We start from the raw sequence: 25,843 nt of genomic DNA, 5'->3' as shown, positions 1-25,843 counted from the left end.
TCAGCAGTACGTTTATTATTTGTAGTGGGAGGATCATGGGAAGGTAATCTATCAAGGTGACTTGAGTATCTGGCAGCTAAAGCCTAGTTTTAGAAAACAATATGTTGCTCATATCACTCACACATCACCACAGCTGTGGTGTCACTGGATTGAAATGTACATTTTCACTACGGTTGAAAATGTGGTTTTGTAAATGCAGCTCTCTCCCTTTTCTTACTGGGTAATGTGGAAAAACAAAAGGAGCGGAAGAGGTGTACATGCCTGTACAGATAAGAGAATGGAGGAAGCGGCTCTTCTTAACGTTATGTTGCCAGCATGATGATGGGTGTCTATACTTGCTTTCTGAGCTTCTTTAATCTTATGTCCCAGAGAACGAGCAGTAGGACAGGTAGCCAAACAGGTGTTTCTCTGAGATAAGTTCAGATTCATGAGAAGCTGTAGCTTTTGATACTGTGGGGAAAAAAGAAGATGACTGTGTAATATCGTAGTAAAAAATGGTAGTTTGATTGCAGCTACATCTGCAAAATAAAGGTTTTGTCAGAGTATCTTTTTTTTCTGTTTAATGAAATGTTTAGCAATGGTGTCAAAATTTTTGCTGACAGGTCCCATCTTTCTGAATGGCTGAGAAGGCATTTTGTTAGGGCAACTGTGCCTATAAAGACCTCATACTAACAAATACTTTTAATTCTAAACAGCCTCTTAATTTTCACCATTTTTGTGGTTACTGGTAGTTGTTTCATAAGCAACTTTCTAAAAGAATGGGAATGGTTGTATTTGTAATATTTCAGTCTGTAATCAAAGACATATTGTTTTAGTTATACATACAATGTTCCCCAGTGTTTGTTCCCAGCCCATATTGCTCTGGGGCTTTCATAGCTTCATTTTTAATATGGGTGGTAATACATATTGGAAAAACATGTTATTCTTTGCTTCTCTTCCAGTTTGTGCAATAGACCACCAAACTTTCAAGTCATTGAAAGCAAGAATTTAGTAGGATTTAAAGATTGTCATATTCATAGACATATTTAAAGTGTCATATTCATAGAAACCCTAAAATCAGGAATTACTGGTATAAAAGCTGCCAACAAAAAACTGTAGCTAAACTACTTGGGAACACCTGGAAACCTAATAGAATTAAGTCACTTTAAGGAGAATGTGGAAGGTTTTTTGTAGTTTTATTTTTAAATCAACGTACATATGCCTGTGGTGACATAAGATAAATATCTTGTTAAATATTTTTATTTCATTTATAGGCTATTGCAAAATTGCAGTGATGACAGTCTGAATGTTGCACTTCCTATGAGAATGCTTGAGGTATTTTCATCTGAGAATACGTATTTGCCTGTTTTACAAGATGTCAGCTATGTGACATCATTAATTGAACAAATTTTGCACTACATGATTCAAAAAGGTGAGTAGTTGGGAAATACTCAAAAATGAAACAAAATGTCTAATACCTGAAGATCATGTTGTTTAATCACGTTTTTGACTTTACTGCAGTTGCAGTGAATTCAGTCCTGTATATTCTAACTAACCTGTGTGTTAGATGGATGTTTTGCTTTTAATGAGAAGACGGTTTGAGAAATTGCTGTTTGATTTCTTTTGATTGCTGTCTTGATTTCTTTATAAACAGGGGATTCTGTTTATAAATTGGCTGTTTTACTAAGTTTCTTACACAGACTTGTACCACAGATTTTGAGACCAGGTGGATATTACCTAAAAAAAGTTTTATTACAGTAGCTGTATACATACCCTCTCACCCACAGCAGATCTAAGCTTTAGTTGTGTAAAAGTTGGGCATTATGTTGCAGTACTGTTCTCTATATCTACTAACATTCATTATTATGGTAAATTAGCATTACTTTTTCACCTGCCTAAACCTAGAGACACCTTAGCAAATTGATGGTGACTTAGCTTTTACTTCCCTTGTGCCATCATCAGCAAAACTGTTTGCTAGACTGCAATCAGTTACACCTGTGCAAACATACTGGAAGTTAATGAATTGTGTAGTTATCACCAAAATTATGTTTTGTCTTGAAGAAACTTTGTTACTCTGGGAACGTGTGAAAAAAATAATTTGGCTTTCTGATACCACAGCTTGAGTTATCAAAACTTGTGGACAAAACATGATGAAATAAATGTCTGGGATCCAGCTTCATAGGTATATAACAAAAAGAGAGTACCTTCCAATTTGTTAGATAATTAATGGAATAATTCTATGTAAGTTTTAAAGTACATTCAGTGGACTAGGCTATCTTATCCTCTTACTAAGGATTAGGTTTTAACTACTGCATGTTGAAGTCACTATGAGGAAAAAGAATTACTTGTATTATAATGCATTAATTTTCCTTGCCTGTGCCTAGCAAAAACTATAGAAGTGTTTGTGTTTGTCTTATTGCTTACTATATTGTATCTTCCAGAATACTTATATTTGTTCCTTGAGTATAATATTTAGTCCTCACAACCAATATATGAGAGTTTATCAGTATGTTATATCATTAATTTTAAATATGAATAAACTTCAGCTTTCTGATCACTTAAAATGTAAACAAAAAGAAATGGTTGTTGGTTGTGTGTAACTACAAATGTTCTGTCTCCTAATAATTTGTGATGGTTAATTTATAAAGAAACTGTAGTCAGCTTTTATTAGTATATGTTTTTGCGTATGATTTGTCTTCCATGTGCATCTTGGCAGCATTGCTGAGTTATTCCTTTGTGGTGACTTCCACGTGTTTCATTGTATGTCAAGTTAGGTAGTCTCTGACAAAGGGTGTTAGACTGGACCTCTTGGTGATGCGATGCTACTTATGTATTTACAGTTGTTCCTGTAGTTGTGGAACTTGTGTTTTAGGAGTTCATTGAGCAAGAGGAAGTTGATTTAAGAAGAATGAAATCACATGATTCCATTTGTACTTTAGTGAGACAAAAATAGATTACCCTCTACACATGTCTTTATGGCTTGGGTGGTAATGCATTTTATTACTGTCAGAGAGATCCTTGATTTGGAAACAGTAGTTGTGTTCCTCAGCTTGCTAAAGCAAGTTTCTTATAGAATTAAGGCTTTCTGCCAACTGGACTCTTACCTGTATGATGTAGTCATGTTTTGGAGAAGAGGGAAACTCCATAATTTCTGAAAGGGGGGGAAGACAGGTGTGAAAAACATGACTGGAGTCACTCAGAGGAGAACATCTTCTTCATAGGTCACTGTTTAAAAATAACATATTACTCACTTCATCGGCAGGAGTGCTCGGTCTTTGAAAATACAATTGACTCTGAATGCAGTTATCTTCGTATGATTTCAGAAAGTGGTATTTCCAAAGAGGTTGCTTGTATATTGTATGAGTTATGTGAGTGTGACCTAGGCTATTGTAAAAAGTCTCCTTAAGTAAAGCTTCATGCAGTGAATTATAAAATTCATTCAATTAATGTTGAGTACATAAGTTGCATTATACAGAAAAGAAAAATAATACTGCATTTAAAAAGTTATATTTCTTATTTGCAGGCTACTACAAGTCGCTTTATTTGTTAATTAACAATAAGCTTCCCTCGAGTATTGAGTATTCTGATGTTTCTCGAGTCCCTATTGCAAAAATACTTCTGGAGAATGTCCTGAAGCCATTGCACTTTACATATAGCTCCTGTCCAGAAGGTGCAAGGTAAATAAAGATAATAGTAGATGTTTGTATACTCATTTCTAATTGTTTTTCTTGAGTGTCTAGCTATTATTTTGTTGCAGTTTGTTGATTTGTTTGCAATAGTAATGACTTTCTGGCAATGCTGTACATCAGTGGAACAATGTAGTTTCAGGTGTGTTTAAGATAAAGGCAATAAAATGCTGAAGACTACAGTAAACAGCATAGGGAACAGCAGGTATTGCAATATGTAGGAACATAAGTGTGGAAAAACTTAGATGAGAGCAGAGATGTAGCTACGGGAGGTGAATTTTAGAGTTAAAAAGAACATTGTGACAGGAGCTGCGGTTTATGGAGAGAAATAGTGAAGTCATAGCTTACAAGCAGAAAGAATGAGGTATGTGGACAGATGGAACAGAAATCAGACTGATTGTCTCATGCAATAGTGTTTCGTGTAAAAGTAGTATTTTTTGGGAAAAAAGACTAATTGTCTTTTTAAATATAGTTTTTATTTCAAGATTATAAACAACAAACTTCAGAATAATTTTCTATGAGTTCATGAAAAGTTTAAAGGTTAAAATTACATACAGGATCATCAGGAAAATGATGTAGTATAAGAAGTTGATTTTTGAGAAATCTGAGAAAGTTGGTTTATTAGCACAGGATTAATGGAGCACATCTTTATAATAGTCATCTTGATGGATGTGTTCAAACTTGCAAATTGATCTACTGTTCTGTGGATATAATTGTGTGAAATTTTGTTTGTATTAAAGACAATTTTTCTTCCATTTCAGGCAGCAGATTTTTGCAGCCTTCACAGAGGAGTTTTTGGCAGCACCTTTTACAGATCAGATATTCCATTTCATCATTCCAGCGCTTGCTGATGTGCAGACCATTTTTCCTTATGAACTCTTTCTGAATGCACTATTATTAGCAGAAAGAAGAAGTGATGAAGCCCCGTGGCTTTTTTACTTTGTGTTAACAGTTGGAGAAACATACTTGGGTGAGAAAGCTGAATGGCAAATCCATTGTTTTTTTCATATTTCATAGAATCACAGAATGGTTTGGGTTGGAAGGGACCTCAAAGCTCATCTAATTCCAACCCCCCTATCATGGGCAGGGACACCTTCCACTAGACCAGGTTGCTCAAAGCCCCGTCCAATCTGGCCTTGAACACTACGAGAGATGGGGCAGCCACAGCTTCTCTGGTCAACCTGTGCCAGTTTCTCATCACCCTCGCAGTAGAAAATTTCTTCATAATTCCTAATCTAAATCTACTCTCTTTCAGTTTAAAACCATTCCCCCTTGTCTTAGCACTATATGCCCTTTAAATATGTTGTGTATTTCCACAGTGTGGTTTATTGCCTAGCAGAAAGGACAGTTTGGGGATAAAAGTGTTGGGGAGATATGTTTTATTAGCTAGTCTTACCCTTTTTCGTAAAAAAGATGCTTAATTTGGTAAGATTTGGCATAATGTGTTTTGGTCGGGTATTTCTGCTAAAATATGTTTTATAGTGCAGCGTGATCTGGCTAACAACCTTTTATTTCAATATATGTGCTACAGGATCCCTTTCAGAAGAAGGACTTCTTGTGTATTTGAGGGTACTCCAGACTTACCTCTCTCAGCTGCCTGTGTCTACTGCTGGTACAAATTGTCAAGATGCAAATAGTGATTCTGAAGATGAAGATGAAGAGATCAGTAAAATGACAACTACACCAGTAAGCAATACAGAATTTCTTTGAATGAATTTGAATTATAACAGGAGCAAATATAGGCAAAACATGATCACCGTAAGGCCAGTATTAGATACACGTATTTAGCTATGTGTAGAAGGGAGCAGGTTTACTTCTAAAAAGATAGATGGCCACTCACTGTAAGCAAACGGAACTAGTTGCTAACATTAAACCGAAAACCTTTACTGTAATTAGAAAACAAAACTTTTACTGTAATAAGAAATCTTAAAGTACTGGTAGTTTGTCTGCTGAAGCAGAGAGCTTTTATTTAACAAAAAAAGTTTAAACTTCTCTTTAAACCTGTATTTTACAGAGACTCTGTTGTTCTCTGTGTTCTTTAAGTCTGTGATGATGCTAAGATGTCATGAAGCATACCAATCTGGTCTTCCAACTTCGTGTGTTCATTTTTTTTCTCAGGGAAATATTACAAGTCCAGCTTGTCTTTACCGCATAGAATTAACTTTCTGTTTAAATATACTCACTACCTTGAAGGCCTTCAAAGAGGGAACACCAGCTTTCTATAATAATGTGTAGAGACTGTATTATAAAGCAGAACCTTTCACTATAAGCTTCCACCAGTTAAATGAATCTGTGATAACTTTAACCTCCTAACACTTGGATCAAGGCTTTGAACAATCAAAGTTGGAGAGTCCCATAGATTATTTCCCCTCCCCACACCAAGCTGTGAATTCTGGATTTTTGCCTATCTCAGGCATTCTAAAACTTCGGGCATTTTATTGGTTAAGTGTTGAAAGCAAAAGCGTACCAGCTCTTCTAAGAGATACTGTTCCTATAATGTCTACTTACATTTCATTTTATATTCTGCCTTTTACCTGTACATTTTTAGGTGCAGTGTGTTACTGTTACCACAAAATCTATACAAAGATAGTGTGAACAAAATACTTAATATGACAGATATGCACATACCATATGTGATGTAAATACTGGCAGATTCTTCTTGTGGCTTAGAGTTACTGGTGATGTTAAAGAGGTGACTAGATATACTTCTGGTGCTACCCAAACATTTATTAGCCACCCTGACGTTTTTTGTTATTTGTTAGCCAATGGTAATGAAGTGAAAATACTGTTTGTAAAGGAGCTTACAGTAGACATCCATTCCTGGATTTCATGTCCCCTGTTGTCATGGGGGAAGAGATGACTAAAGTTGGCTCTTGGGTCTAACAATTTTAAGAATGCTACTAGGATATACATACGTGCTTACGTTTTAATTGTTGTATGAAAAGACTCTTTAAGTTCTAGCAGAATTCTGAAATACTGTATTTCTTTAAAAAGGGGATACTTGCTCATTAAAAAGACTTAAAGCAGATTTTGCTCTAATACGTTTGTAGGGTGACGGGAGAATATCAGTTCAGTACATAACTGAGGAGTGTCTAAAGAAACTGGATACAAAGCAGCAGACAAACACTCTATTGAATATGGTTTGGAGAGATTCAGCTAGTGAAGAGGTCTTTACCCTGATGGCATCAATCTGCCACACGCTAATGGTACAACACCGAATGATGGTGCCAAAAGTCAGGCAAGTATAAGTAATGATGTTGAACTGTAGTACATCTAAAATTGGTTTTATTAGATTTGCTTTAAATACCCTGTGATGTTACTCTGTTTTTTCTTCTATCATCAGCTGGAATAAATAATTTCAAATGTAAGTAATAATTCCAGGCAAACCGAAGAGTGGATTCATTGTGTTTCTTATTTTTCTTCTTGTTCCTTGTGCTCTCTCTGTTCCTTGTGCTAAATCCAGAAGTGTAAGCTCTTGGTTTGTTTAGTGAGCTGAAAGTAAGTTAGTTGAGGACTATAGAATAGCTACTGATCGGTGTTTGTGATCAGAAAATCACACAGAAACAGGGATTGCAAAGATTCTTGAAAGCAGTTTATCCATCCCCTAGCTCAGAGGCAGTGTTAAGTGTCATTCTAGAAGAAGTTTGTGTGGCTTGTTTTTAAAACTTTCAGTGATACGGATTCCACAGTCTCCCTAGCTAGCTGAGCACTGAAACCAGTCTGTTCTCTACCCTCTGTAATATATAGACAAAGCTTCTCTTGCTACAAATATAAATGATTCCTACCTGTTGAAAATCACTCTTAATTGTTTGGAAAGGGCTTTGGCACCTGAGATGGAGATAAGACTTGTTAATTTGTACAGCATTCTTTTACAAAGACTGTAAACCACACAAATGTTACTAACAATGGAAGTGCATTTTTGACCTTTTTATTATCAGACTAAGGCCCGTAAGTATTAACACTGCTCTGGTGCAAGTAATTTTGAGTAAGTATGTAGTTGCTGGTAATAAAGTAAGTATTTAGGGAATGCTGTAAACATAATTCAAACTGCATTGTAAACAGTGATACAGAAAACTAATTAGGTGCTATCTTAGCCCAGTGGTGTTTATAGCTGTTAGAGGAAGTAAGATGTCAGTGAAACTGTGATTGTTCGATTAGGGTAATTAGTTCTTTGTAGACTAATTGCATTAGAGCAGGATGTGAGACCTGAAGATCATAGCAGCAGTTGAATTAGTATGCCTGCTTTATTGTGGCAAGTAGTACATTGCCTTGGATAGTAATTACTGAGTTTAAACGCATCACTGCTTTGACTTAAGGTTTGCTGGTGAACTGTGTGGAAAAGGGTGTTTAATGAATAAAGAACTCACACAGAACTTTAATTGTATGAGCATGGCATCTATTTCCTCTGAGAAGCTATACTGGGTCTTTGCAGTTATTTGTGATAACAAGCTAGTTACACATTGGATAAATTCAGGAGTTATGAAAGCTCTACTTAACATCTTGTAACAGAAAGCAATTTACAAATTTCAAATTTTGAATACCCCCAAAATAATTAAATGTACAAATTTTAGAAATAAGCAGTAGAGATACTAACATTTTTGTCAGTAATACCAGTGAAATTACTTCTGTGGTCAAAATGAAGTTAATTCAGATACTTAGTAAATTAGAGTAGAAGATATTTAATTACTAGTTCCGTCTTCCAAGTCAATTGTAAGTGCTGGGTTTGCCAGGCATCATCATGTCAGGAGGTGTGAATCTTTTGTCCTTTCTCAGTGCATTTGAGACCTGGCCTAAGTTACCAAGCAGCTGTTCTAACCATCATTTTTGAGTGTTTTTCAAAGGACATTTGATGCTTGTTTTACATACACTAAATATTGTGCCATTTCAGAAGACAATGAAAAGATTTTTTTTAATCATTAATTGCCACTTTTTTAATTGCTTGATGATTTTTTTTTAAATTGCCTGAATAGTTTGTCAGATTTAACAATGGTCTTTTGAAAGATGCTTCACCTGTTTTTGTAACTTACTTTTAAATTGCTTAATATTCACAGTAAGGTTTATCTATTCTATTGATGTAGAAATAGTTCAGCAGCAATAGTGCATTTAATGTATCTAATTGCTCAGAAATGCTCTTATATTTTCTGTTTGGAAACAGTAATATGGTTGAAAATGCTCTTATATTTTCTGTTTGGAAACAGTAATATGGTTGAAAAGTTAGAAAAGCTTGTTAGCCTTTTGTTAGACTTCGTTTATTTCACAGAATCGTGGAGTAGTTTGGGTTACAAGGAACCTTGCTCATGTAGTTCCAACCCCCCTGCCAAAGGCACCTTCCACTTGACCAGGTTGTTCAAAGCCCCATCCAACCCGTCCTTGAACAGTTCTAGGGATGGAGCAGCCACAGATTCCCCATCCCTGCAATATTTAACCTGGAGTATCCCATGAATATTTAACAGCATTTAAAACTGTAATAGAAAAAAATTATAATTAAAGCCATAAAGGCTGCAAATCTGCAAAGTGAGGTGCTGGATAAAGAAAGTAGTAACTGAAAATAACTTTTCAATAACTGTAAAGAAAATTAGGGTAAAGTTAACACAGGCTTTGGAAGGAAGGAAACAACAAATCTCTCTGTATTGGTTTTAGTTTTGAGGCTTTTTTTGCTTCTTGGGGGGAAAAAAAGATGAGAAACTCATAGTATAGACATGTCAGTCCACTAAAGCTGAATGCTTTTTCTTCTTGTGGCTTCTCAGTACATCTTTGATTGGATGATGATGATACTGTATGGTGTTAGGAACGTTGGTGTTGCTGCATTAGCTCAGTTGTTTCTTTGGTTTTGCAGCAGAGACTTAAGAAGGAACAGAACAAGATACCCAGAAGTACAGTGTAGTTTTGAACATAACAAGCAAGCTTCTAAAGCTCTTTTCTGATTTCTCTACAGAGGGTGGTGGGTTCCAAAGGTGGATTACTGTTTTGGAAAGATACAGTCAAGCCCAATTAAAGAAAAAAGCCAGAAGACTTGAAAAGCGGTTCTAGTGTTCAGTAAGCCGGATAAGAGGTGTAGAATAAAATCCTGATTTCAATGAAGTCACTGGGAATTGTACTTGTTTTCAGAGGGGCAGGGCTTTCATCTTTTCACTGTAAAGTTGATCGATATTATTGAATACAGATAGGAAAGGAGAAAATATAAGTCTCAAAGCATAGTTGTCATTATAAGGAGATTTGAAAGACTTTCGTTCATCAAAATCGTACTTTAAATAACTTAAATTTATTTCTGCAAAATATTTAGGTGCGTGATTTAATACCACAGAGTTCAGGTCATCACTGTAGCTTACTGTTACATAGTGATGGAAACTGTGCTTGTACTAGGACTTCAGTAGCTGTCAGCTACATGATCAGTGCCCCACAGTAATTGCTAATCTGGATTTTACTGTTTCATAGTGACCACATATTGCTACTATTGAGTTAACATAACATTGCTAATCTTAACCTGTGGTTGAGAATTGTTTGGAAATTGACATTCTGGTGTAATAGGAGCAGCCCGTCTTCATAGGCGTGCTGAAGATATTCAGGCTTTACAGGAGGCTGTTCTAGTCATTCTGTAGGCAATGTTCTTAAACTGCTGTGTTTATCTCAAAACCAGAATCATTGTATATGAAGTTTTTACATTTTTTTTTCTTTTTTTTTCTTTATATTCTCTGTCCAGTACAAAGTGAGGCAAAAAGCATAAAGCAGCCTAGAGACTGGTATAGTTCGTTTAGTGATGGCTTTGCCCGCTGTCTTGTACCTGTGACACCTTGCAGTTCTGAAGTGTCAAAATGCGCTGCCCCGGCATCAGTGACCTCTTGCAGACCGTATGAGCTCCTCTCATTCTAGTGTATTCTCTTCATTAACTTAAATGGTCTCAGTGGGAAACAAGGCCCAATTTATGACCTAGACTGAAAATCTTGCCTTTAACTAATTAACTTGTAGTGGTGCCTCAGCTAAATTAAGCTTAATGGGTCATTTAATCTGTCCCATTGCGCAGGAGGAATTTGACACTTTTTTAAAACCAGAGGTGCCCAAAATACTGTTCTGGCAAGTAGACATAAATCATGTGGCCTTTGTGGACAATTAGATACCTACAGAGAGAATCAAGGTTCTAAATAAATGATTGTTATGTGCTTACTTTGGGGAGCAGATAATTTAATTTGGTATGATTAAAATAGATGCTTAACAGAAATCACTGGAGTAAATTTAACTCTCTCATAGCCTGTGGCTGAGATAGTGTGCCTTTTTTATACTTGAAAGGAGCTTATCCTTTCTGGTAGTAGAAAAATGGCTCCTCTGCCAAACTATAGTGCTAAATCTGAAGATTGAACTTAACAGAAAATCTATTAATGAATCCATTATATAAAAGCATGTATGATGATCTCAAAGAAGTTGGTGGTATGTGGTGAGAAAATTCAGAACCACTACATGGGAGGGGTAAAACCCCAGGGTTTAAACTTCAGCTGCTTGGTTTGTTTTTAAAATAGTACATATTGGAAGTGAAACTCCCAAATTGGATTATAACAATTTACTTAAAAAGAGATAATGTCAAATCTTTTTGATTTCTGGTATTTGTGTGTGTGTGTATTTTTTGTTTGTTTTCTTTAATGGAAGAAGTGATCAAGATTATATGAATGCTCAAGCTTTACATTAACTAATCTCAGAACTTTGTGGACTGATAATGCTTTGTCTTCAGGGTATGTAAGATATCCCCATAATGCATAATCTGTAAGATGTAATGGGATAGTTTATATTGGTATCCTGATAATGTAGTTTATCAGGAATTATTATCTTGTGCTGTGTCATTTTAATATAGTTCTATCTGCAAATGCTGTTTTCTAGCAGATGCAGATCTTTTCTCTGCCAAAGACCAATAGAGGGAGATTTTGACGTATTTTAATTCTCAAAGGTTTTATTTTTCACTTTTAATTCAACTTTTTTTTTTTTTAGGCTTTTTATATTTTTTTTCAATGTGAAGCCAAAAATTTTGAAACTTTTTAGTACAGCCAATTTCTTGAACTTTTTCAGTGATGCGACTTTTCAAGACCATCCTTGCACTGTAGTGGTGTTTGGTTTTTTTTAGGGGGGAGAAGGTGTTCTTTTTTGGTTACAGTTATTATCTTCTATTGTGAAAGCCAATATCTATACTTGGAGTGGGAGGGTAGTAGGTTGTTTCTGTTGTCATCCCTTTCGCAGTGAATTATATTTCAGGTGCACCTAGTGATGTAAACTTTTTGAAACACAAGGCCTAATTCACCTTTCTATGTTTAGTTCACAGTTTTACGTTTATTTTCTGGTAACAGTATGGAAAGCCTTAGAATTGATGAATTCATCTGCTTCATATTTCATAGGTATTTCATACTGACAAAATAGGTTGTATGATAACATCTTCTACCAAATTTGCATTTTTGTATTTAACCAGATTTTCAGGGAGAGAAAACGTGAAAGTTGAATACATTCAGCGTTTCTGGAATCAGGCCATGTAATATAGCAGTTGTTATAACTGACTGCCTGAATCACGGATATGGAATAAAAATGGCTAAAACTTAGGCAAAGGTTATTATTATAAGCTCTTAAGGTTTGTCTTTTTTTCCCTTTATTATTGCTGAATATTGCTAGAATGAAAAAATTAATTACATTATGATAGGTTCAGTGTCTGTAATGTTTGTTCATTGCTGCTAAAACTATTATATAATTTCCAGGGATGATTGTAAAATTAACAAGTTTTTACTTGGAAGTCCTATGAGACCTAACGGCACTGTGCCAAATTACTTTTCATTTCAAATATGAGACTGAAAAGTGAAGGTCACTGAGGAAATTTCTCATTTCAGAAACCAAGACATCAGACCTATCTTTCAGATAGTTAAACATTAAAATAGAAATACTTATTCTAAATTAGCTAGATATAATAAGCCCTTCCTACAGGGTAATGCATAATGTCCACCCAAATGTCAAAATAATATGACTTCAGAAGGAAGTAAAATTCCCATGTATCAAATTCAGGTTGGATGTTTTCACAAATTCCACATTTTTAAAAGAGAACTTAATTTTACAGTAAAATTTACCTTAAACTGGTATTAGCTACAGTTGCTTCAAATTTGACTCGAGCTTACTAATGATCACCAAGATACAATTTCTCTGGAGTATGTGAAGCTTCCAACTCTTTTTAAAAGTGCAAATCTATGCATTTAAAATCTCTGTATTGAAACAAGAGAGGTGATATTTCAACAAAGACCAAGAGATTACTTGTTTTTCATTTCACCTTCTTCTGCATGCCCCCAGTCTATTTCCAAAACTCCCCATACCTGTGAAACTCTGTCCTTCCTGTGCAGTGAAGAGTTCTGCCCTTCCTCATGCTACTTCATCCTTGCACAGTTCCTTGTCTGTGTGACTGGCTTTTGGTGAATGCATGAGGATTTAGAGCCTAAAGAAGGGAATAGCTGTGGGTGCCGAAGAGAGGCTGTGCTTCAGTGAAGGCAGCAGAAGGAGCCTGCAAGGCTTCAGCCAGTAAGGGAGGACCCAGAGGCATATGGCGCTGTGCAGTATTTGTGAGTGGGCCTGTAGGTTTTCTTGTGTTTTCTGTCATTTAATGTCTTTTAAATGAATTGCTGCTTAAACCATTCTCAAATGTTTCTACGTGTTTACTCATATTTTACTTTTTTCCTTAATGAAATGTGTGTTTCCTTTCCTTTTGCCGTCTGACACATTTTAATTAATCCATGTGGTCCATAATTAATACTGTTTTTTCAGGCGGCAGTTAGTCTGCTCTCCACATTCCCATTTCCCAGCCTCCTCCTGCTTGTACACACGGTCACAGGGAATTTTGATACTGTGAGGCTATTGATCTCTGAGAGGAGGTGCGGGAACTAAGTATCTATTTTATCTTATTTATTCTAATAGTGGTTAGGAGACCTAGGAAAGTAGCATTTAGGATAACTTACTGAATACAGCTCTTTAATACCTGAAAAATGACATTTGAGTCAGTCAAATCCTGGTTGGTTTCCTAGAAGACATTAATTGTTTCGAATTATGTTTGTCACATCTGTTGCTTCATGTGCAAAATAGGCAAGGGGAGAACTTTTAATTCCAGGATGCTTTTTATTTCTCATTTCTATAAAAATTTTATCATGTATGAAATAATACAGTTAAAGTCAGTCCTGTATATAACTGACTTGTTAGCATACACGTTTATTTTTAAAGGTGTATAACTAATTTTCTGTGTACAGACGGATTAGTTTATGTGTAGTACTGGCAGTATGGTAGCTGACCTGACAGGCATTGTTCCACTGATGATGTTATATTTATGTTGGCCAGGCTGAATATACCAGTAAAATTGCCACATAATTTTAAATCAATATTTGCTTCTAGTATAAATGAGCTTTGAGATATTTTAATCTACTTTTCACTAAAATTGCTGTATTTGTTAATGTCAGAACAACCACAGAAATGACCTGTTAACTAATTGGTGTGATTTTCTAGATCAGAATTTGAAAAAATCCAAGATAAATAACTCTGAGTATTATTTTTATTAATGCGTGTTTAATTTTCAGGAATACTGCAAACGGGTTTATATCATGTGGTTTGTTGCTGAGTGAATGAAAACTCTGTATTTTAGGTATAAGGATTTACATGCTTGGTTTATTTTAGTTTTCGACGCTTTCACCAGACTTGAGTAGAGTAAGAACTTCCATCTTGAAAAAATAAATTTAAATTGTTTATATTTGAGATATGTTTGACCGATAAGTTCTTCCAGAATCATCGTGTTTTGTGAATACAGTATTTTGGAAGACACAATTTATTTGAATTTTCCTTTGCAGGCTTCTTTATAGTTTAGCCTTTAATGCCAGATTCCTGAGGCATCTTTGGTATTTGATATCTTCAATGACTACACGAATGATTACAGGGTATGTATTATACCATTTCTGAAACTGAGTCTTTGTTAAAATAGAGCATATCTAGTGGAAGGAGAATGAGACAGTTAGTGGTATGACAGTGTTTGTGGAAGGTGATTAGAACCAAAACCGTAGTGGTTACTTAGCTCCTACGATTGCATAAAACAGCAAAATCTTGGAAACTGGATAGCTGTAAATAATTACAGGTAAATAAATAGAATCTTGATTTAAAATAAGGTGGATGTTTTGCAGGTTTTGGGAGCGCTTACTAGTTTCAATCTAACACTGAAGCTACAAGTACTTATCCTAAATGTGTGATATTTATCTCGTATACTTTGACTAGTGCAGAAATTGATGGCTGGATTCCCAGGAACTTGGGCACTTGGACCTGCAGATTTGTTCTGTGCTGACATGCAGATTAGTTACTCTCTTTGCTTTCTGTCTCTGTTCTAAACCAGAAAGTCTCTGCAGTCAGTAATAGTTAATGCCAAAGTTTATATATCATCAAGATACTGAGGTACTATAGTGACAAGAACTTAAAAAGAGTAACCTTATTTTGCAGGAATGAGAGATGGTTATCTGAGAGTGCTGTCCTTATTTTGCTGTAGGAACTACTACTGAATATTTTTAATAGAATGCTGAATACTTTAAAAAAGAGTATATAATTAACCATCTCTTTAATCTTGCATTTTTATGTTTTGAGGTCTATGGTGCCACTTCTTCAAGTGATTTCAAGAGGCTCTCCAATGTCTTTAGAAGACTCTAGTAGAATTATCCCTCTCTTCTACCTTTTTAGTTCTTTGTTTAGTCATTCACTTATTTCTATTCATGATAATGAATTCTTTGGTGATCCAATAGAAGGTGAGTTTCAAGCATACTAAATAACAGTGCTTTGCAAAATGTTTTTGTGTAAGGCTACGAAGTTCCCTGGACAATGATTTGCTGACATCTGTGGGGAAGCTCTTCTGGGCTGACTTGATGATAGTCCCCCGAGCATTCAGCTGTCAGCTGGCTCTTTCATGGTGATTGCATTTAGAAAAAAAAGGAAAAAAATGATGGTCTGCACCTTGGGAACCCTAGCTTTACATGGTCTGATATGGAAGTTCTTAATCATGATAATTTTTAATGAGTTAGTGAAGAGATTGAACTACTTCTGGGCTGAACCTGTAGTCTAATGTAAAAATTTAATATAGCAGGAAGCACAAAGCGAGTAAGAGAATATTATGATTAAAATAATTGTGACTGCCAACAATTACAAGTCCTGATTGCCTTTATGAATATATACTCACTCTGGTTTTGTGTGGTGTTTTGTTCGTGTACCTTGAAGTTTTGTGTGTGAATAGTAAAGTTCCTATGAAGTAAGTGGGGGTTTGTTATATTGGTGTTTGGTTTTGTGTGGGTTTTGGGTTTTTTTGGGTTTTTTTTTTTTGGGGGGGGGGGTGTTGTGTGTGTGTGTGGCTTTTGTGGGGTTGGTTTTGTTTTGTTTTTTTTTGGTGGGGGGTTGGTTTTTTGATTTTTTTTTTTTTATTTTTTAAAATAACTAAATTATTAAGTAAAGGTCCTTTAAGGAAACTTAAGCTTGTGGTTTGTGTAGTCGCAGGTCAAAGACAATCATCAATGATGCCTTTTACACTAGAAGAGCTTGTAATATTATCACGCTGCCTTCGAGATGCATGTTTAGGAATCATAAAGTTGGCTTACCCAGAAACAAAACCAGAGGTTCGTGAGGAATATATTGCAGCATTTAGAAGTGTTGGAGTAACAAAAAATACAGAAATGCAGCAATGTATACAGACGGAACAAAAAAGGTGGATTCAGTTATTCAAGGTAAAGTGTCAATTTTCAGAACATATTTCAGTGAAATTTTCAGGCTTCTGCTGAAGATAGAAGATGAGGTTCATTTCTCCCCTTCCCCCGTTATTATACTTCTAACACAGTTGTTACAAGGCATGTGGATTTGGGAAGGCTGCTTTTTGATGTGTATGCCAAACTGAGTAATTAAATTCTGATAATTGTAACTTTTTTTTTTTTGCTCTGATAACTCTTAATTTCATTTTTTTGCTTATCCTGTTTATGAAAATGTTACTGCATAGGATACAGGTTTTAACTTGGACTCCCATTCAGCAAGGTACATAAGCATGTCATTGTAACTGTATGTACGTGTGAAATTCTAACTGAATCATACAATTACTCAAGTACTTCTGTATTAAGGGGCTTCACTAAATTGGTACCATGCCGTATTATTTTTGTTGGTGTTTTGGGTTTGCTGGAGTACTAAGCAAATACTTAGCAAATGTAAACTTAATGTATGTTCTTTCTGGGTATCTACCAATGTATTTTCTGCTAGTTTTATCCATGGCCTCCTACTGAAGACATGAGTTAAGAGAAGCTGAAAATGTTGGCAGGAAAAAACCTAATATAACTGTTGCCGAAAAAAAGGAGTGCTTGACTTCTCATGAAAATTCTGCAGCAAACACATCTAGTCAGCTAAAATTGCTCATTAAAGAAGTGGGAGCAGAAGAAATGCATTTTCCAAATTGAATGCTAGATTTACAGTCTGTTTAATACTGGCGACCTCTCGCACACTAATGTTCAGTTCGAGTCATCAGCTGTCCCTTCAGGTCTTTTATCACTGCTTTTGTCAAGCTATCTATTTAATTGAAAGAAGTTAATTGAATGAAAATGATCAACTAAGCTTGTATTAATATTGCTAATGGAACTTTCTTCTTGGCCATGTTTGGAGAAAGATGTCATGCTAGACTTTAGGAAAGGCCCATTAAGGCTTGCACTTAACCTGATGGGCTAATTAAGGAATGCTTATTCATTCTACAAGTCTAAGATAGCCTCTATCTAGCCTATTCTGCCTGATTTTACAACACATTTCACTTATGAGCATAAGCATTAATAGCAGTGAGAGTAACTGATAATGTTTTGATTGCATTGAATACAGTCCTAATGCACCACTGAATTTGTAATTTGCACGATTGATCTAATACATGTTTGCACAATTTAATTCAATTACTTGTCTTTAAATTGCCAAATAAACTTTCGATTTAAAGGTCACACGTGAAAACCCCAGTATGTCTACTTTTCTAAGAAGGACGACGTGCCAGGGGTGTTACTATGTATGCAGTTTATATCACGCTACATTCTATTTCTTCTCTTTAGTTTGTCATATTTAATCAATCTTTTTATAAGCTGCTTATGGTTTAGGTGAATTTCATTTATTTTGCTGTCATTCAGAAAGCTGTAAAATCCTGAGTTACTTTGTTCCACTTTGGCAGCCAGAAATTAAACTTGTAGTGGAATTCTCTGAACTTGTTACTATTTCCTGGAGCCAGGGTTGTCTTCCATTAGGTGAGTTACGAATGTAAATCTTAAGGATATCTTGAAGGCTCTGGTTCTACTCAAAAAAGTAGTTAATAACAAAGCTTCCCTGGTTTACTCCTTCAGAAGTGTACTGTTACAGATAAAAATACATCACAGCTAAAGTTCATCTTATCAAGAAGACTGTTGTACACAGCACTTGAGTCTTTCCCGAGGGCAGCTTCAAAAAAGCTTCTTGCTAGTAGCAAGCAGCAATATCTTCTTCCAAATCATTAAAACAAAGCTAAAGTGGTTTATCATAAATCTAAGTAGAAAATACTTCTCATTCTTCTGCGCTGTCAAATAGGAGAGATAGATAAACGTAAAGATTTTGCAAGCTGCCTGCAGAGAGAAATGCATGTTCCTTCCCTATTACCTATGCCTTTAATTTCCTGTTTTTCCTTTATTTTCTTTCAATTTCTCACCCTTGCTTTGCTTATTTTCTGTGCCACTGGTACCTAATGAAATACATTCGCCTGTGTATATGTATATGCACGCAAATACAGGCTTTATTTCTGCAAGATAATGGTAAATCATAAACAGTGAGACTGCCGACATGTCAATATTTGCTAACAGATCAGAGGTCTTTAAGATTTACATCTTTATTTAGGATAATCCCTCTTTTTTGGTAAAATATTGAATAGTGTAGTCACTGTTAGAGATTCCGTAGAAGGATTTAAGTTATGGTTACATGAATACGGATTTTGTCAAATAAAAGAATTATTTCAGTATCTTGAGTTAATCCTATGAAATTAAGTTGCTAATTTTTCTGAATTTTATTTTTGAATGTGTCTTGCACTTGGCACTTTATTGGAAGGAAATCTCCATTTTAATATTATTTATTGAGTGGGTCTTTCAATAAAATACATTAAAAAAATTTTAGTCCTGAGTTTAGATAGCTGATGTTCTCAGTATCCATTCATTATGTAGAAGGAACTCCAGTCTCGCTTAATTTGATCCAGCTTCCTTTAAGGATTCTTCAACTGCTTGTAAAATATTTTATTAGCAGGGTCCTCATGTGGATAACTTTTTCTGATCCTCCCCTCCTTTTTTTATATCTTGCTTTTACATATAGTGGTAATGGGACCACAGAGCTTCAGTAACCTATCTAACCTCCACTGAATTTTATAAGGGCAAGGTGATGAAAATTCCTGTGTAATCACAGTTCCCTTATTAGCATTCTTTGTTCTGTCTTTATTCAAGACGCTACTTTACAAATGGGATCTTAAAAGGTCTTTTGTGTAGTATCTAGACACAGAATCCTTTAGAAGGTCCATTAAACTCTTTCTTACTCTTGACACCTGCCCGTTAAGATTATCTTTTAGCAAGATGACTTCAGAAAAGCTTTGTGTATGTTTTTTTCTATTCGTTTTTCAAGGGCTGTAGTTCTAAGTTGCAAAACAGATGGCTGCTTATTGTAGCAGTGATAATGTCTTTTTAGGCTAGTAATTTAATATTCTATTGATTCCACTTAATTATGTTTTATGTAGTGTTGCTTGACATGGAGTAGTTGTTAGTTCGATAGCTCTTTTATTTATTGTTGTTCGGTCGTCCCTTTTTTCCCCCCCCCCCCCGCCTTTTTACTGGATTGGAGGAAACTGCCAAGAAAAATATTAAAATTGCAAAGACACCCTAGTGACTATGATAAACATTTTTCTCAGCCTCCCAATTTTGTAATGAAAATGTGCATAAAATAGTTATCTATTCAGTTTTCTCATTTTCTGACTGTATGGTTATGATAACGACAGAATTACCTTTCATCATTTGAATTCCTTGTGAGTAGAAATAAATTCAACATAGTGGTTTATGCTGATGTGCTTGTGGTTGTGCATCATCGCTCACGAGGTAACTTTTGCTTTTATGTTTTGCTGCCAATTTAATGCTTCTGCCCTCTTCTCTGCTTTCTGAAGTTGATTTTGGCTTTTGTACAGTTTGCCATTGTGTACATCACACAATCTTGTGCTGGCTAGTCAGTTAATTTTATTGTCTATAGGCAGAAATACCCATCATTTTTTAGTTGATCCCTCATTTGCCTAGTGTGGAGTGATACACATGACCTTTGTCTTGAGATGGCAAGCAAAAGATTCATTTTTCTGTGGAGCATTTTCCTTGAGAAATGATGTACAGAAACTCAAGTATTTTCCTCCTTGTGGAAAAAGAAAACCTACAAATCAGCCAAATTGTTTGGAATCTCAGTTTTGGAACAAGAGTAAGGAATAGCTATCTAGCTCTCTTTTCTGAAAGCATACATCTATTCACATGCTTAACTTCTGAAAAACTATATAAGAAAATCACAAAACCCAAAACCAAACCCCAAACAAAAACACTTGTGTAAAAGATCATTGTATGAATTGTGTGGTTAGGTGTTAATTTCTTTAAATAAATAATTTGATGCTGGTAATGATTTCTTTAGGCTTCCCTGAACTGGCATACAGCTTTTTAGTTGTGCAGTGTAGCACTAAGATTACTTAGTCCTAGGTAGTCCTAGTTCTTAGGTTTTGGACTTAAATAAGATGGGGTTTTTTTATGACTTAAAAGTGAACCACAATTACTTACTCATGTTCTAAAGTATTTAAGAGAATTTTTTTGTCAATTAAAAGTAAGTAATGATTTCATATGTTAAAGTATGAATTTTATTTTATTTTTTTTTTTAGTCTTTCCTTGTGGATTATACAATTTCATTCTCAGTGCTAAATGTATATTGAATGTGTGTGTTTCTGGCACCTAGGTCATCACAAACTTAGTGAAAATGTTGAAATCTAGAGATACAAGGAGAAATTTCTGCCCACCAAATCACTGGCTCTCGGAACAAGAAAACATTAAAGCAGATAAGGTAAGAGTAATACCATTTTTCCACATAGCGTTACAGGTGCTAAAGTTTCGGTGGTGAAGTGTTTGATTCTTGACAGTATCAGTGGTGCCACACAGATTTAGTTTGGTTTAAAATCTGGAGTAATGCTGCTTTTCTCTAATGTAAGCCTGTTGAATCTGTTAAACTTTTCTGTTAAATCACATTTCCAATCCATGAAGTATGCACTGTATGGTGCAGCAGTGTAAGTCATCTGCATTTGTAGCAGGGGAGAATTGAAAATCTGGTAGCGTTTTGCTGCATTTTATTTTCTAGTTATTTAAAGTGTTTCTCGTAATAAAAATACTAAATAAAAGAATTGCTCTACAGTGGGGAAAAAGCCCCCTCAAAAATCTCTTCCAAAATAAAAGAAAATTCAGTAGCATTTTCTGTACTTACCTCATGTAGAAATTACGTCTTTTTTCCCTTAGAGCTTTTAAAAAAGATTAAGCTTAAAATGTGTGTGTGTGCAAAAGAAAACACTAATAGGAATGTGCAGGTACAGCTTTCAAATCATTGAAAACTTGGATGTTAAGAAGCTAGTTACACTTCAGATAGGCTACCTTGTAATTTCTTAGCAGTTGGAAGTTTTGCATGGAATAGTTAACAGTGAACTCTTCTGTTTATTTTTGATGATTGCGTATTTGCTTGCTTTGTGTTCAAGATTTCTATTGCTGTGTGACAGTTCTCTCTAATTCTTAGGAAATAATACCTAGACACCTTAGTGAAAGTAGTAGTGGTCTTAAACTGTGGTGCTAACCAGTACAAACAGAATTTGACACCTCAAAAATCAAACTCAGCTTCTCTAATATCTTAAATACCAGAATTTAATGTAACATTGTATGGTATTTTTAAATGATAACTGGACTTTATATTACATTGTTAATTTTGCAGCTCAGCTTTAAGGCTCAAGAATTAAGGAAGAGTGATTAGAAATGAAGATTCTTATACATACAGACACACTCTTGGATGAGACAACTTTGTGTATTTATAGAATTTATGATAAAGTGTTTATAGTAAAGTGTAATATGTAATTAGATATTATTTAATTGTAAAATACTGTTATCTGTTAGGTTACGCAGCTGTATGTGCCATCTGCCAGGCATGTGTGGCGAGTCAGAAGAATGGGAAGAATAGGACCATTGCAGTCTACTTTGGATGGTAAGATGTGGTCTATGCAATGTTTGTTTTGCTAAGTCAAAAAAACATACTGCCTTTTATAAAGCTTGGTTGAGTATTTTGTATAAAAGTCTTATTGATAGCCAAAAGCAAGGCAGTCTTTCATAGTTTTGTTTCAGATACTTAAAAAAAAAAAAGTAATTTGTATACACATGTATGAGATTCTCTTTTAGGATATTTAAGTATTGGGTATAAGCTTTCCCCAAGCTTCTGCTTGCATCAATGAGGGGAAATGATGAGGTGGACAAATTATATGTGTTAGAAACATACATTTTAACATGTATAAAAGGCAGCTGTGTAAGATGCAAAATTAATAAAGTTCCAGAAGATGTAAAGCACTGAGGTTTTGCCTCAAGAGAGTTCTTTATTGTATATTAAGGATTGTAGTGGTAGGACAAGGGGTAATGGCTTCAAACTTAAACAGGGGAAGTTTAGATTAGATGTAAGGAAGAAGTTCTTTACAGTGAGGGTGGTGAGGCACTGGAATGGGTTGCCCAAGGAAGGGGTAAATGCTCCAGCCCTGGCGCTGTTCAAGGCCAGGTTGGACAGAGTCTTGGGTGACATAGTTTAGTGTGTGGTGTCCCTGCTCATGGCAGAGGGGTTGGAACTAGATGATGTTAAGATCCTTTCCAACCCAAACCATTCTATGATTCTATGATTAAACTGTAACAAACAAGCTCTAGGTACCATGATAAGTGTTAATTACTGTTTATGAATATTATCTCTAATTAGATAAGGCAGAAACTTAACCCCTTGAATTACTCAAAGTATCTGGACTTAATGGAACTTCCAAAGAAAGATGAGAGAATGGGACAAACTTAGCAATCAGGGTAAATTTCCATTAGTTCAGTTGTGTCAGTGTGCTTTCTTACATAGCCTGTCAATTTCTTTCAGCTTTTCATACCTTTGTAGCTTCACTAGTCTAGAATTTTACCTTGCTATGCTCAGGTAAAATAATCATTAAATTACTAATACTTGTGAAGATTTAATAATGAATTAGAAATGGGGTCTTTAAGCAGTAAAATGATTCATCTGTTAGAGTCCATAGTCTCTTTCAAGATGATGTAATCTGCTTGAGTATCTTAGCCAGGTACAGTAGATCATTTAGAGAAGACCACAGCCTTTGAATGCTGCTATAGAGTTGTACAGAATTAAGGTCTTTGCCCAAGGTTGAAATCGAAGGACTTCTTATAATGATTTATTTCTTAAAAATAGGTTTGATGGTATAAATTTACTTTGATTACCGTATCAATCTAGTTGCCAGCTAACAGCTAGTTGGTCCAGTGTAAGTATGTCTCAGAATTTTGAATCAAATATTTTTTCAGTTTAGTTTCTTTCTTCAGAAATCACCTATTCTAAGTGATTGATAATAGGGAATCTTAAAAGTAGGTGTTTTAGCCAAAATTGCTAGGCTTCAACAGGCCTGTATCCTGTGTACCTTACAGACTCTACGTCAGTAATCCCTGAAACTTCCAGATTCCCTCCTGTGCTACTTGTCCTTCCCCTCATACGTACAGTATCCTGGGCTCTCTCCCTTGTCTTCCTTCTGTAATAGCACCAGTTCCCTCCATTTCCTTAACAGTCTTGGTTGGGGCAGTTGGTGGATAAGGAATGCAAGTACTATGGTTGGTGCAGAGCAGCTACATGCCCTCCTTTTGCTGGCTGGCTGTCAGACAAGCTGACACACTGAACAGAGCAGATAGCTGAGCTCTCCTTGCTATTTCTGTAATCAGGTCACTAAAGGAATTTATCTTCTCTGTCCAGTTGAAAATGTTACCAAAACTTAGGTTTTCTAAACCTCTTATTCTCTGTCAAAGTTAAAATTCAGCTGGTTAGCTCAGAAGGTGTGTTGGAGGCAAGATGGTGAGGAAGGATGACACTTTGTTCATGTAAGTCTAATTTTCATATGAAATCAGGCTAAAAAAGGTGCAGTCGACATGAATGTGTGAAAACAAGCAGGTAACAATGTGCACATGACTCGTTTAATCCCTCTTGACTCCATATGGGTTGAAGCCAATTAGCATGAAAGTACTGCTGAATCACATATGGTCATGTTTATTTGTGCTTTTTCATTTACTTAAATGGCAGACTTGTGAGTTCTAAATGCCCTCTGTATTGATGACTCCATCCCATATTTCTCTTTAAAGAAAAAAGCTGTGATGGAGAAATGCAGATAAAATTGACTAATTGACTGGAATAATTGAACTGTCGAAGTCATGTGGTAGTTTACCTTTGCTGTACATGCACTTTTTATTTAAAATGCTTTTAACTGTTAGCTTAATAGGCTGCATACATTGACTTTAATTAAAAATGTTTACTAAGCCAACTAAAGGTAATCACAGATAAGCATTTTATCAGAAATTCCGAAGGCTTGCAATGTTGAAGCCTGACCTGAATGAATATACATCAAGTATAGTGATGTTTTGGGTCACGTCATCTTAAATTGGTGCTTAAAATATCCCTACTTAAAGTGCTTTGAGGAGTAAAAGAAAAAAAGAACATTGAAGTGGTGTCCAGTTGCAGCAGTGCAGCAAGATGCTAGGCACCACAGGTAAAGAAGCCAAAGGAAAAACTCAAAACTGTTATCCTAAATTTCCAGACTGGGTAGTAACGTGAAGCATTTACTTCAGTTTTGTAACATGGACTATGAATAGTCTAGACTCTGGAGTCTTTTTTTTGATAAGGTGGCTATTAAACATGAAAATGGAACAGCTAAGGAGTTCTGGGTTTTGTTTGCTCTGTAGACTGAATCAAGGTGGACCTTTAACAACAGTGTCCAGTCAGTGGACAATAACATTTTGTTTTTGCTGCAGTTAATCAATTTACAGTTAGATATGTGCTCAGCAACTGAGTTTCTTCCCATGAAGTTAGAGCAGAATTGTCACTTCTACTGTGCATCACCCAAAGATGAATCGTTTCCTAAAAACATCTTCTGTGGGTATAAGAAGGTTCAAAGGAACTGCATGATAGCTTGGGAAGCGCAGGCGCCTAAGTCTCTGTGTTGCTGTTGCTGCTTCAATTCTTTTCTAATCTTTCTTTTCCTAAGCACATTACACAGTTTCTTGATGTTCTTTTCACTATTTGTGCAAGGACTAGGATTTAATGTGATCCACTGTGACCTTGCTGTTGGGAGAGAAAACTCATTGAAATGTTATCTTTGTGTTGATTTCATTAGATTTGGTTTAATTCTTTAGGCTTTATGCCTAAAATGATTTGATTGAAAGTAGATGTTATAATTGAAAGCACAATACCTTTAAACTTTTATGATCATTGGGATGGGGATATTGTGTATTCCTGCGAGAAAAATTCTAATTGCTTACAACTTCTTAATTGTCTTCTATCATGTATTTTTCTTAATTTAAAAATAAAAATGTCAATTTCAAGAAAATAACATTTCCTCTGAATAAAATAAAAAATACAGGAGGACTTGTTTTTATACATACTTTGTTTTCAGTGTGTTTTCACTACTTAGTTTTCAGTTTGCTTATAGAAACTAATGTTTAAAGAAAGGTAAGCCTGTGTGTCACTGTTCAGTAAACAAACTATTTTAATGTATATATTTTTTATCCAAAGTAAATTGAGTCACTTGACACAAAATAAACGTGTTTTAAACAAATGTTCTTTCCAAAATTTTAAAAATTATTATTTCTATTTTAAGTGGGTTTGGAACCAGCACCTCTTTCTGTATCTGAAGAACGACAACTTGCAATTCTGACAGAGCTACCTTTTGTAGTTCCATTTGAAGAAAGAGTAAAGGTACCTAATTTCTCATTTAATATGCAATTGTTTTTTTGGTTTTATGCTTTCAGTAAGTGTAAAAAAAACCCCAAACACTTAGCTAAGTATAAACTCACCCTAGTTAAGTTTCT

General features: G+C 35.2%; 1 protein-coding gene across 1 annotated transcript in view; it reads left to right on the top strand.

Moving 5' to 3' along the window:
* Positions 1–25,843, top strand: part of UBE3C (ubiquitin protein ligase E3C) — a 63,779-nt gene that overhangs the window by 5,497 nt on the left and 32,439 nt on the right. The window contains exons 6-16 of the mRNA XM_010018875.1: positions 1,254–1,411; positions 3,503–3,656; positions 4,427–4,635; positions 5,197–5,351; positions 6,716–6,903; positions 14,507–14,593; positions 15,285–15,442; positions 16,176–16,408; positions 20,676–20,780; positions 21,869–21,956; positions 25,633–25,730. Coding sequence (XP_010017177.1) covers positions 1,254–1,411; positions 3,503–3,656; positions 4,427–4,635; positions 5,197–5,351; positions 6,716–6,903; positions 14,507–14,593; positions 15,285–15,442; positions 16,176–16,408; positions 20,676–20,780; positions 21,869–21,956; positions 25,633–25,730 — 1,633 coding nt within the window. The remainder of the gene's footprint in view (positions 1–1,253; positions 1,412–3,502; positions 3,657–4,426; positions 4,636–5,196; positions 5,352–6,715; positions 6,904–14,506; positions 14,594–15,284; positions 15,443–16,175; positions 16,409–20,675; positions 20,781–21,868; positions 21,957–25,632; positions 25,731–25,843) is intronic.

This window comes from Nestor notabilis, unplaced genomic scaffold (assembly GCF_000696875.1).
Source record: "Nestor notabilis isolate BGI_N333 unplaced genomic scaffold, ASM69687v1 scaffold1667, whole genome shotgun sequence".
NCBI classification, from domain to species: domain Eukaryota; kingdom Metazoa; phylum Chordata; class Aves; order Psittaciformes; family Psittacidae; genus Nestor; species Nestor notabilis.
Note: the sequence above shows the minus strand (reverse complement) of the source record. Positions and strands in the feature narration are given on the sequence as shown.